This window comes from Callorhinus ursinus, unplaced genomic scaffold (genome assembly GCF_003265705.2).
Source record: "Callorhinus ursinus isolate GAN/ISIS: 27379988/994484 unplaced genomic scaffold, GSC_fseal_2.0 scaffold16, whole genome shotgun sequence".
NCBI classification, from domain to species: domain Eukaryota; kingdom Metazoa; phylum Chordata; class Mammalia; order Carnivora; family Otariidae; genus Callorhinus; species Callorhinus ursinus.
Window position 1 is genome coordinate 42,664,587 of NW_027397078.1, and position 11,736 is coordinate 42,676,322.

The 11,736-nt window shown below is 58.4% G+C and overlaps 2 protein-coding genes across 8 annotated transcripts in view; both read left to right on the top strand.

The window, feature by feature from the left end:
• Positions 1-82: 82 nt before the first annotated feature.
• ZBED1 (zinc finger BED-type containing 1) lies at positions 83-9,581 on the top strand. 6 transcript variants are annotated; one of them, XM_073902176.1, is made up of 5 exons: positions 620-789; positions 2,483-2,539; positions 3,774-4,024; positions 4,193-4,473; positions 6,188-9,581. In XM_073902176.1, the coding sequence occupies exon 5, from the start codon at positions 6,241-6,243 to the stop codon at positions 8,332-8,334; it is 2,094 nt and encodes a 697-aa protein (XP_073758277.1). In that variant the 5' UTR covers positions 620-789; positions 2,483-2,539; positions 3,774-4,024; positions 4,193-4,473; positions 6,188-6,240; the 3' UTR covers positions 8,335-9,581. The 6 variants fall into 6 exon arrangements, with proteins under 6 accessions (XP_025713195.2, XP_073758277.1, XP_073758280.1 ...); XM_073902177.1 differs by lacking the exon at positions 620-789 and having other exon boundaries at positions 1,648-2,539; XM_073902179.1 differs by lacking the exons at positions 3,774-4,024; positions 4,193-4,473.
• Positions 90-11,736, top strand: part of DHRSX (dehydrogenase/reductase X-linked) — a 152,971-nt gene continuing 141,324 nt past the window's right edge. For both annotated transcript variants that reach the window (XM_025857413.2, XM_073902180.1), the window contains exon 1: positions 90-223. In XM_025857413.2, the coding sequence (XP_025713198.2) occupies positions 115-223 (109 nt within the window). In that variant the 5' untranslated portion in view covers positions 90-114. The remainder of the gene's footprint in view (positions 224-11,736) is intronic.

An 11,736-nucleotide genomic window follows, 5' to 3' on the forward strand; every position in this document is an offset into this window, starting at 1 on the left:
GGGGCGGGCGGGCGCGGAGGGCGGGCCGCGCGGGCGCGTTTCCGCCGGCCGGTGTCGCGCCGGGTCCCGGGGGCGGGCGGCGGCGGGCGGCGCGGAAGCGGCGTCCGGGCAGCCATGTCGCCTTTGTCTGCGGCTCGGGCGGCCCTGCGGGTCTACGCTGCGGGCGCGGCGGTGGTCCTGGCGCAGCTGCTGCGGCGCTGCTGCGGGGGCTTCGCGGAGCCAGGTCAGCAGGGCGCGGGCGCGCGGGCGGGGGGCTGCGGGCGGGCCGGGGCGGCGGGGGCGGCGGGGGCGTTGGCGACACCGGGCCGGAGGCGCGCTCCTCGCTCGGCGGGACCCGGGGCGGGGGGGCGCGGGCGGGGGTTGTGGAGGCCAAGCGCGCCCCGGGGGCCTCTCGTGCGCGCGCGCCCCGGCTGCTCGCTCGTGCCTGCCCCGGGGCCGGGGTCTCCCGGAAGCCCGCGACCCCCGCCTCCCGGGTCACGGCCGGGCCCGCGCGCGCGCTCGACCTCGGGCGGCTGTGTGCGCCGGCGGGGGTCGTGCGGAGGCGGCGCGCAGGCCGGGAGCGCGACGCCCCGGAGGCCCCTCCTTCCCCCCCAGCCCAGGATTAGGCGGCATTGGCCTTCCCGGAAGGCCTGGCCGCGGCGCCGCGGGGCCCAGCGCGCGGCCGGGGCCCTGGGGAGCCGGGCGGTGCGAGCGGTGGAGCGCTGCCCGCCGGGGGCCAGCTCCGTCCCCCTGCCCGGAACTCCGCCGCGCACTCCCCGGGCCTTCGGGGCAGGACCCGCTCAAGCTCTGGTAAGCACGGCGGGACCTCCAGCGTGCTCGTGTGGATGCGCGCCCTGGCTCTCCGTAGACACATGCTCCGGGGCTGCAAAGCCAGAATCCGGGAGGCCTTTCTGTGTGCGCGGCTGCACAGGGAATTACAAGAGCCCTGGTCTGTGGGCGCAGAAATGGCAGTTTATTTTTAGGTACCAAATCAGTATTTTCCAAAACAAAGTATTCAGTGGGAACTGGGGTGGGGTGCTACCTTGTAGCTACGAAGCTCGTTCCTGCACGGCCTAAGAGGAGACCCCTACTCTCAGCTGTACTTCTGCAATTAGAGAGTGTGCTGGGAAGGTCGGCTAGCCTCCGCAAACTCTCCTGAGATGAGCCACACACGTACCACCTATCCTTGCCAAAATACAGTTGACCTTTGAACAACACTGGTTTGAAATGCCCACCTTCACTTATATGTCTCTTTTCTTTCTTTTTTTTGTTTGTTTGTTTTGGCAGACGCACTGCAGGATCCCATAAGTGCCCTTTTTTCCCCCTCCCTTAGAATTTTCTTCCTCACATTTCCTCCTGTCCAGCTTCCTTCATTGTAAGAATAGAGCATCCAGTGCTTATAATACACAAAATAACGGGCAAATGCCCCGTAAGTCTTCTGGACAACTGTGGGCTTTTCGCAGCTATGTTTTGGGGGCCGTCAAAAGTTATAAGCGGGTTTTTCAGTGTGTGGCAACCCTCACGTGGTTTCAGCATCAACTGTGCTTTTGAATTCCTCTGGCTACCCACTAACGGTGGGGGGGGGCCCCTTCGGGCCACACTTGGAGAACCTCAGCTCTGAGTAGGAAGAGCACATTTTTCAGTGAGCTCCCCGCCACCCCCCGCCAGAAGCCTCCACCCAGGGAAATGAATCTTTGTTTTACTTGAGCAAGCCTTTAACTTGTCTGAGAACACTGGAATTTGTTTGTTTGTTTGTTTTTTTAACATACTTATATACATTAGAAGTGAATGCCGGGTAAGAACCAGCAAGCTTGGAGGGGCTTAGGGACAGGGAAGTCAACACGTGGCCTTTTCAGTTAGCTTGTATACTGAGGGACGATGAGAAACCAGTCAAAACCCGTGGAGCACTGTCACTTACACGTAACCCCGCGATGTCGCTCTGAGCTGGGTTTTGTCACCTGCCTAGGAGCCCCGTTCCGGGAGCTCCCCGGTCAATCTGGGAAAGGAATTTAGCCTTGGAGGTGGTGTCCCTGCACGGGCACACCAAAACGCGTGTTTGCAAAACTTGTTTGTGGTGTGTCGACATGGATGGCTGGACCTGTTCTTTCTACCTGTTGATTTAAAACAAACAAAATTGTGGAAATACAAAGTACTTGTGAAGTCACGTGCCTGCCAGACTGTGTGTTCCAGAAGAGGATCCTTATATAGAAGGATGAACGTTTGCTTGCTGGCCCTCCACGAGCCCCAGCCTGTCTGTCATCTTAGAAATGACTTTAGATACTGGTGGGAGCGCGTCCCCGCCCTGGGTCTGCTGGTGGCCCACATCGCAAGCGGCAAACCCACTGCTTTGCCTTTTAAAGCTTTTCTGATCAGCTCCTCGCTGCACTGGGTGTTTGGACGCGAGCCACTGAACTTTGCCCTGGGCCTGGAGCTAAACAGTAACAAAGACCCAGTTCCCATTTCCGGCTGGGAGTAACTTGACTTTTTTTTTTTTTTTTCTGAGCACTGTGACCAGGAAGATGGGCTTGGACCTTTTCAGGAAGGGGAATGCATGTGGCAGGTATGATGTCTGGGGTCACTTAGGTTGTAGGAAGAAAGGAAGAGTTAACAGTGCAGTTGTCCTGAATGTTAAGACGTCCTAATTTCTTAACATTTATCCAAAAGCAAGACCATTTACAGACTCAGGATTGATGGTCTGGTTTGCAGATTCTCTGTCTTCTGAAGACTGTCCAGGTGGCCCACACGGTGAGGTGTGTCTGTTCATCACATCTTAAAATACATGATTTAACTAACCGCATTTCGTATCCGAATGTCACCCCAAAACTGGCCTAAAAGTTGCTCCAAGTTGCCGTGTTCTGTAGACATGTGGTCACATGTGCAGGACCAACAAAGGGGTTATCTGTTGGAAATTAAATGTCTCCACGCATCGGTGCGTTTTGAAAAGGAGACAAGGTCTACTTGATGTGTTTTTTTCTAGTTCTGATATTGTACAGAGTTTCCCTTAAAAATTCTGTTGGGGGGGCGCCTGGGTGGCTCAGTCGTTAAGCGTCTGCCTTCGGCTCAGGTCATGATCCCGGGGTCCTGGGATCGAGCCCCGCGTTGGGCTCCCTGCTCAGCCCCTGCTGGTGCTCGTGCTCTCTCTCTCGCTCTCAAATAAAATCTTAAAAATTCCGCTAGAAGTGAGCAGGCTTCTTGGTACGGAAAGTGGACTCACTTGTACGTGCTGAACCTTTGGAGGCCATACCCACTGCAAACTGTGTCAACCAGCCCACTTACCGAGCTATTTTGGGAGGGCTCTTAGTTTCCAGACTACAGGGGGTTAAAACACCTATCCACAGAAAGTGAATTCTTGTTGCTTTTGTGCACACGTGGACACGGACCATGGCTCCAGGGAGGTGAAACCTGGGCATTCGAACATCATGATTTAGGGTCCCTTTCCTCTCCAAATAAAAGGAGGACCCCAAAAGAGCGTTTGTTTAGGCAGGTTTTGCCTGCTAGGAATTAAAGCAGAAATTTAAAAACGAGTTTCAGATCGTGTTTAAAATAACAAAGACAAGCCAGTTGCCTGTAACTATCACTGATACGGGTTTTTCAGACTCTGAACAACTCCATTCTCCAAGACACGGAGTAGGCTAGTGGGCGCCGTGGCCCCCTGGTCCGTGTTTGCTGGCCTCTTGAGCTCCAGGCTGTGGGGAAGGCAGCTGGCTCTCCGTCCTGCTGCGTCTGCCCCCCACCCCCGGGACGCGCTGTTGGGGTGGCAGTGTGGGAGAAAACCGGCTTTTCTCGTGCAAAAGGCAGGACCTCTCAGGACCCCCGGGGAGGGGCTTGGAGACTGTCCCCCAGAGGTGCCCGAACCACCTGCCAAGGATGAGCGGGGAAAGCCTGCCTCGAAGAAACCTTTACTGGTGACTGTGACCAACGCCATTGTGGGCCGAGCGGTACAGATGGTGGCGGCAGGCGGCCCTGCCCAGGGGCCTTCCAGGGGCTCGCCGGAAACATCCCCTGCTCGTCGCCTGCTTTCCTGGGGGCCCCCAGAGATCCTGACGTAAGTGTGCACCCAAGGAGAGCAAGGCCCAGCCAGTGGTGCCTCCATAAGAATCCGTTTAGTTGGGGATTCCTTGTTCCTTGTGTGTGTGGCATGTAGCTCAGGGTCTCGTGACCTCGTTCAGCTAAATTAGTGATAATTATTAAAACCGTGATAATAATGCCATAGGAAGACCTGATACCGCCGAATTGTGCTGCCGGGGTAGGATGGACCCGCTCATACTCCAGAGCCAGCATGCAGCGCTTTGGTTCCTTCCCCGGTCCCTCGACGGCCGTTCCTTGTCCAGGTGCCCGATCCTGACTGGACTGCAGAACGTGCAGCTTGGGGTCTCCTCTTTCTGCAAGCCATGGCTGTGTTGGATTCCCTCCACTGTCCTGCAGATCCTGGGCCTCGTCTCTTTGCTTCCTACGTACAGTTGCCCACAGAACAGTGTCCTCCAACCAGCCCAGGTACCATAATGCCCCATTAATCGGGCCTATTGTGATGTCTTCCTGAAAAGCCTCACGAAGGCCAGTGTGGTGGGGTGTGGCTGTCTGTGAGGACATGGGGGGCATTCTGGGCATGAGGTTGACACTCAGTATCTTTTAAGGTTTGACCCTAGTCTAAAGAATGCCCTGGGTCAGCCTTACCCTAGTACCCACTGGCTTAAAAGCTCAAAAATTCATCCTTTCCCAGCTCTGGACACCAGAGTCTGAGATCCAGGCAGGGCAGGACTGCTGAGATCCGGGTGGCACATGGTCACGATCCCTCCCGAGGCGCCAGGAAAGGGTCCTTCCCCTTTTTTTTACCAGCTTCTGGGGGTTCCTGGCTTGTGGCCACATCCTTCCCATGACCTTATGATCCTTGACTTAACACACCTGGGTCCCGTTTCAAATAAGGTTCCATTCACAGGTTCTGGGAGTACCTGAATTCCAGTGGGGGCCACTCTGCGATCCCCTGTAGACATGGAGACTTTGCTCTGAACATATTCCCGATACTCAGAAAATGCCTGGTTGGTGCAGTTTGTCATTTAACCCCCCGAGCACTGTACAGCGGGTTGAAAAGTTGCAGAGTTAACAGACACCTTTGAACAGAACTCAGCTGCCATTCTGGGGAGTCTCTGCCCAGATTGGCGGCTCCGAGGGACCCGACGTGGGGGCATCAGGGACAACGGGAGCCCTCGGGGCTGGCTTCTGGGTCGACAAAGCCTCCCCTCCGAGAGCCTGGTGACGCTGAAACCCGTGCACAGCAAATGTATATCTGTGCGTACAGGTATGACTGCCCACGGTGGGCATTTTGAGAAGCTCCAGGGATCAAGATGTCCATTACCGCCCCACTAAGGTGACCGATGATGGATGTGCCAAAGATAAAAGGACCGCATGCCACGTTCCAAAAGGCGTCATTTTAAAACGTAAAATTTGGGGAAAAACAAAACAAAAGTAGCCATGCTTCTTAGCCAACTTAAAGACTGTCCAAATTAAAATCCTGTTTTTGCTTCTTGGATGCCCGTGACAAACCTCGGGTTCTGTGGTGCCTCACATTCTTGCTGACAAGGAGGCCAGAGGTGCTGGTGGTGACGGTGGGTCCTCCTGGGCTGGCGCCCGTGCTGGGGCACGTGGGCTTGCGCACGCAGCCAGCAGCTCGTTCACCCCAAAAGTGACCCTGCCTGGCTGGTGCTGCGTTGGTGGACCGCCTAGCACAGGAAACAGTAAACAGCCGAGATGGGCCAGGTGCTCTAAGGACCGAGAAACTCAAAGATGCGCATGTTTGCAAGCCACTGTGCACGTAGGAGCGCACATGTGCACATAGGAGCGCAGATACGCACGTTTTTCAGACGCGTGGAGTCCTTGAGCGCCCATAGGAGCGCAGATACGCACGTTTCTCAGACGCGTGGAGTCCTTGCGCCCGTAAGAGCGCAGATGCGCACGTTTTCAGACGCGTGGAGTTGCTGCGCACACTGCGCGTAGGAGTGACCTGCAGGGAAGAGGCGCTCACCTGTCAGAGTGCACCCTCCGCTTTGCCAAAGCCACGCGCACTCGGAAAGGTGGCCCCGTGGGGTCCCTCTGCCCCGTGGCTTGGAGACAGAGCTGCTTCAGCGTGTGGCGTGCGCTCGCTCCTCGCAGGGCACCCCCCCTCCTGTGCCTGGGCCCCTTCTCACGCTGTGTTTGTCTTGCTGCTTCTCAGCAGGTGCGCAGGAATGAGTGGAGGCCCCGCAGGCGGGCCGCGGCGCAGAAGCCATGGAGGCGAAAGGCCTGGACCCGTCCCAGACAGACCTCAAGTTAGTGGCCCACCCACGCGCCAAGAGCAAAGTATGGAAGTACTTTGGCTTCGACACCAACGCCGAGGGCTGCATCCTGCAGTGGAAGAAGATCTACTGTCGCATCTGCATGGCCCAGATCGCCTACTCCGGCAACACCTCCAACCTCTCCTATCACCTGGAGAAGAATCACCCCGACGAGTTCTGTGAGTTCGTCAAGAGCAACACGGAGCAGATGCGCGAGGCCTTTGCCACCGCCTTCTCCAAGCTGAAGCCCGAGGCGTCGCAGCTGACCCCACCGGACACGCTGGCCACCAAGGCTGGCCACGGCCACGAGAGCAAGCGGCAGCAGGAGCTCACGGCCGCTGTCATCGGCCTCATCTGTGAGGGCCTGTACCCCGCGTCCATCGTGGACGAGCCCACGTTCAAGGTGCTGCTGAAGACGGCCGACCCCCGGTACGAGCTGCCCAGCAGGAAATTCCTCTGCAGCAAGGCCATCCCCGAGAAGTACGGCGCTGTCCGTGAGGCCGTCCTCAAGGAGCTCAGCGACGCATCCTGGTGCGGCATCTCCACGGACATGTGGCGGAGCGAGAACCAGAACCGTGCCTATGTCACGCTGGCCGCCCACTTCCTGGGCGGTGGGGCCCCCGGCTGCCTGTCCGTGGGCTCCCGCTGCCTGAAGACCTTCGAGGTCCCCGAGGACAACACGGCCGAGTCCATCACCAGGGTCCTGTACGAGGCCTTCATCGAGTGGGGCATCAGCGCCAAGGTGTTCGGGGCCACCACGGACTGTGGCAAGGACATCGTGAAGGCGTGCTCCCTGCTGGACATCTCGGTGCAGATGCCCTGCCTGGGGCACACATTCAACGCGGGCATCCAGCAGGCCCTGCAGCTGCCCAAGCTCGCCGGGCTGTTGGCCCGCTGCCGCAAGCTGGTGGAGTACTTCCAGCAGTCGACCGTGGCCATGTACATGCTGTATGAGAAGCAGAAGCAGCAGAACATGGCGCACTGCATGTTGGTGAGCAACCGCGTGTCCTGGTGGGGCAGCACGCTGGCCATGCTCCAGCGCCTCAAGGAGCAGCAGTTTGTCATCGCGGGCGTGCTGGTGGAGGACAGCAACAACCACCACCTGATGCTGGAGGCCGCCGAGTGGGCCACCATTGAGGGGCTGGTGGAGCTGCTGCAGCCCTTCAAGCAGGTGGCCGAGATGCTCTCCGCCTCCAAGTACCCCACCATCAGCATGGTGAAGCCCCTGCTGCACATGCTGCTCAACACCACGCTCAACATCAAGGAGACCGACTGCAAGGAGCTCAGCATGGCCAAGGAGGTCATCGCCAAGGAGCTGTCCAAGACCTACCAGGAGGCGCCCGAGATCGACATGTTCCTGAACGTGGCCACCTTCCTGGACCCGCGCTACAAGCGCCTGCCCTTCCTGTCTGCCTTCGAGAGGCAGCAGGTGGAGAACAGGGTGGTGGAGGAGGCCAAGGGCCTGCTGGACAAGGTCAAGGACGGCGGCGGCGGCGGCTACCGGACGGCCGAGGAGAAGATGTACGCGCTGCCCGAGGAGCCCCCGGTGAAAAAGCTGGTGCTGGCGTCCACGCCGCCGCCCACCAGCGTCATCAACAGCATGCTGGCCGAGATCTTCTGCCAGACGGGGGGCGTGGAGGACCAGGAGGAGTGGCACGCGCAGGTGGTGGAGGAGCTTAGCAACTTCAAGTCGCAGAAGGTGCTGGGCCTCAACGAGGACCCCCTCAAGTGGTGGTCCGACCGCCTGGCGCTCTTCCCCGTGCTGCCCAAGGTGCTGCAGAAATACTGGTGCGTGGCGGCCACGCGCGTCTTCCCGGAGCGACTCTTTGGCTCCTCCGCCAACGTGGTCAGCGCCAAGAGGAACCGACTGGCGCCGGCGCACGTGGACGAGCAGATCTTCCTGTACGAGAACGCGCGCAGCGGCACCGAGGCCGAGCCCGAGGACGAGGACGAGGGCGAATGGGGCCTGGACCACGAGCAGGTATTCCCCCTAGGGGACGCCGTGCACGCCGGCTTCTTTGGCATCAGGGACGGCGGCTTCGTGTAGGTGCCGGCGGGCTGGGGGTGGGGTCACCGTGGCGCTGGACCCCGCGGATGTTCCGCTGTAAATACCCACGGCCTGCGTGCGTGTGCGTGGGTGGCCGGGCCGAGGAGAGCAAAGGCACAGGAGGGAAACATGGGGCTGCTGTGCGCGTCTTTCTTCGGGGAGCCCAGTCTCATCGTCGCAAAGTGGCAGAAATCGACAGAGAAAGTTCTGGAAGTCCCCACGCGCACCTGCTGGCTGCCGGTTGCAGATAACGAACTCCTGGAGCAGCGCACGGCCAGCAGGGACGGACGGTCGGAGGGAGGGAGCCCCGTTCGCTTCCTACATACATTAATTCCACCCCCAAGGCCGTCCTGTTCTCCGCGGGATGGTTTGCGATAAACCCCAGAAAAACATCCAAACTCCCACATCCTTCCCGGCCCACACGCCCTCGCTAGGCCTTCCCGGACCTGTTGCGCACAGGAGCTCGTGTTTACTGCCCAGCGGAAGCACACACCTTGCCTTCGGCACGGCCGGGGACACCCCTCTCCGGCCCTCGCGCCCCGTGTGGGAGACGCACAAGCTTTGGGTTTGGTGCAAAGCATGAAAAGGGCAATAGGGCGCGGGCCGTGGGGACAACGCAGGCAAAGTATTGGACGCGCTGTGTCTTCTGCCTTTTGTCGCCTCGCTGCATTTCGCTCTGTGCACATGGTCCTGGTGACCCTGAGGCGCTTGGGTCCTATCCGTGCGCATGGGTGTGCGCCCGTGTCCCATGCTTAAAAGGGGCCCTTTCCCCAAGATGACCACCAGGCCCCCCGCCCTCGGGAGCCCCGCTTTCCAAAATTACCAGGGGCCCAAGTGTGCCGAGGGTGATTTCAATTTCTCCACGGGGCCACGGACGCTTGCGTTTTGTCTTTTCAACACCGCACCGCGGGGGCCCGCTGATTTTTTTAAAAAACGGACCATGGGACATTTTGGCCTTGATTTCGGGGTCGCTCCGGCTGTTCGCAGAAACCCGAGACGCTGGCGACGTTCTGCGTGGCTGAGCACCTCCGAGAGCATCATGGACATTTAAGGAGGCGGATATGTCCCTTTCCTCGGGAGGGTGACCCCTCCCCCGCTGGTGTGGATGAGAGGAGGGACTTGTATCTTGACGCATCCGACTGGGTTTGAGCCTTCCTCATGGGATGGATGCTTTTTTTTTTCTTCTTATTTAACGCTTTCAAATTTGACCCTTGTTCAATAAACCCAAGAAACAGATGAGCTCCTAATTTATTTGTCTGATGTGTGTTCATTGTGACAGAAGCCCTCCAGTAACGGGGTGGGGGGGAGGGGCTTTTGTTTCTTTCTTGAAAGAGGTTTCCGGGCCACAAAGAATGAGTCCGTGGTGCTTTGTCCTGGGGTCCTTGCAAATGACAAAGAGTCTGATCCATTCTAGGTATTTGTGCAACCCAAATTCTATGTGAATAAAGCCACCACTTGGTGATGGGCTGTCTGGCGCGGGGGGGGGGGCCTTTTGCATTTTCCTTCATGTGAATAAAGCCGCCGCTTGGTGACAAGCCTTCACTGGCTTGTCTTCAGCGAATGGTTTTATGAGCCCCAGCCTTTCTGAGTGGTGAGCGTGGACCTTTCATTTGTGCAGACAGTTGACTGTTGCCCAGCCTGTCCTGCCTCCTCTTTAACAAAACAAGGCACCGCACGGACAGACAAATGGACAAGGCACGTGGATCTGCACCGTCACAGCCTTCTCTTCCTGCAGGGAATTGGCCGCCGTGTTGCTGGGTCGGGGCTAACTAAATATTTCCATTTCACACACAGACACGTGGAGTTAAGATGGGGCCACTTTCGGCCACAGGGACTGACGTCGAACGTGGCCAATGTCCGGCGGTCCCCGGGGAGCACGTCCTTGGCTGTGTCTGGTGATGGGCACCAGCTGTGCCCATCCTCGAGCATGGGTGCTGCACGTACAGCCCCTGGCGGCACGCGTTCTCCTCTCTGGGCCCGCGCACCCCCCCCCCCCCCACTCAGCTTCCTCACAGGTGTGCGTCTGTGTGGGCTTTATGCTCACGTCTTACTCTAAAGCCCTAAGTCTGAGCTGGGTTTTCGTTGTTGTTGTTGTTGGGGGAGTGAATCCGGGGGGCCTTCCCGAGTTGGTTCTTGGGCGCCGTAGAGGCTCATTCCCGCTCAGCACTGGTCTGTGTGGCGGTGGCTCTCAGGACCCAGGGCAGATCCGGCTCCCGTTGTCCCTGAGGAAGGAGGTATGTGTGGCTCTGTGGAGTACGCGGTCCCATCAGGGTGTGGCTGTGGTCCCGTAGATCTGCGCACGGCATGGGCGCCAGGCGGCGTGCTCCAGGCCCCAAGCCCCGTGTCGCGTCTTCCACGCAATGTTCCTGCCCTTCCGACGTTGCTCCAGCCGTTTGCAAACATGAGACTCGTCTAGGGTTTAGCACAACGGTCGCATGAAGCCTGCCATCCTCCTTCGGGGGTCCCGAGGCACGCACAGCAGCCCCATCCCGTTAGCACGTGGGCATCTCCGCCGTCTGACGTCATCCTGTGCCCACATCCTGCTTCCCAGGACATGGGCTGTAGCCGCCGTGTAGACCAGATCTGCTTGCCAGAAACACAGACCCAGGCTCCCCCATGGGATCCGTGATTCCAAACCTGCATCATTCCTGGGTTCCCCGGGTGCCCCTGCATGTCAGGACCCTGTAGTCTGTTTCTCCAAGGTTGGGGGACTCTGTGCAGCCCCTTGGTTGGGGATGTTGGCCTTCGTTATTCTGGGAGGATTCTCAGAATATCTGCTCGGCAGTCAGACCTCTGCTGATAGGCAAGCTCCAGATGCTTGTCCAGCCTCCTGATTCCAGGGCAGTTCGGCTTCTTGATTGTTCCAGACGTGCTGCATTCTCGTGGAGACATGAGACAAGGTGTGCGTTTCGCAGGTGGCAGATGACCTGTGCTGGGGGAGGGGCTTCTTGGCGGGAATGGGCTGTCCTGTTCTCTGTTAGAACCTGTCTCTGAAGCAGGGCACTTCCCGAGAGTTTATTGTGGGGTGAATGGCACCCTTGCTTCTCATCTCAGAGGTTCAGGGTTCTGGGAGATGGTACTTGAGGAGGCTTTTCCTCCTAGGTAGCTCATGGCTGGGTTTTCCCGGCAAGGACCCGTTGACTGTGCAGCAGGCAAGGAAGGATGGTGCCTCGTGCACAGTACTGGGGACATCAGCACTGTGCTTTGTGGGCATCTTGAAATTTCACTGTGGTTCTGTCCCTGGCTAACAGGTTACATACGTAGTAAGCCTTGTGATTCCATGCCTGTGTGGAATGGATGCCATATAGCTCCTGTCTGTGTCCTCTATGTGTCTGTGGTCTATGGTATATTCTACCTGCCTATCGATTATCTATGTTTCTATGTGTTTTCTAGCATGTATCT

What these genes read in the sequence shown, in the direction of transcription:
- ZBED1 (XM_025857410.2), top strand. Translation starts at nt 6,241, where the DNA reads ATGGAGGCGAAAGGCCTGGACCCGTCCCAGACAGACCTCAAGTTAGTG.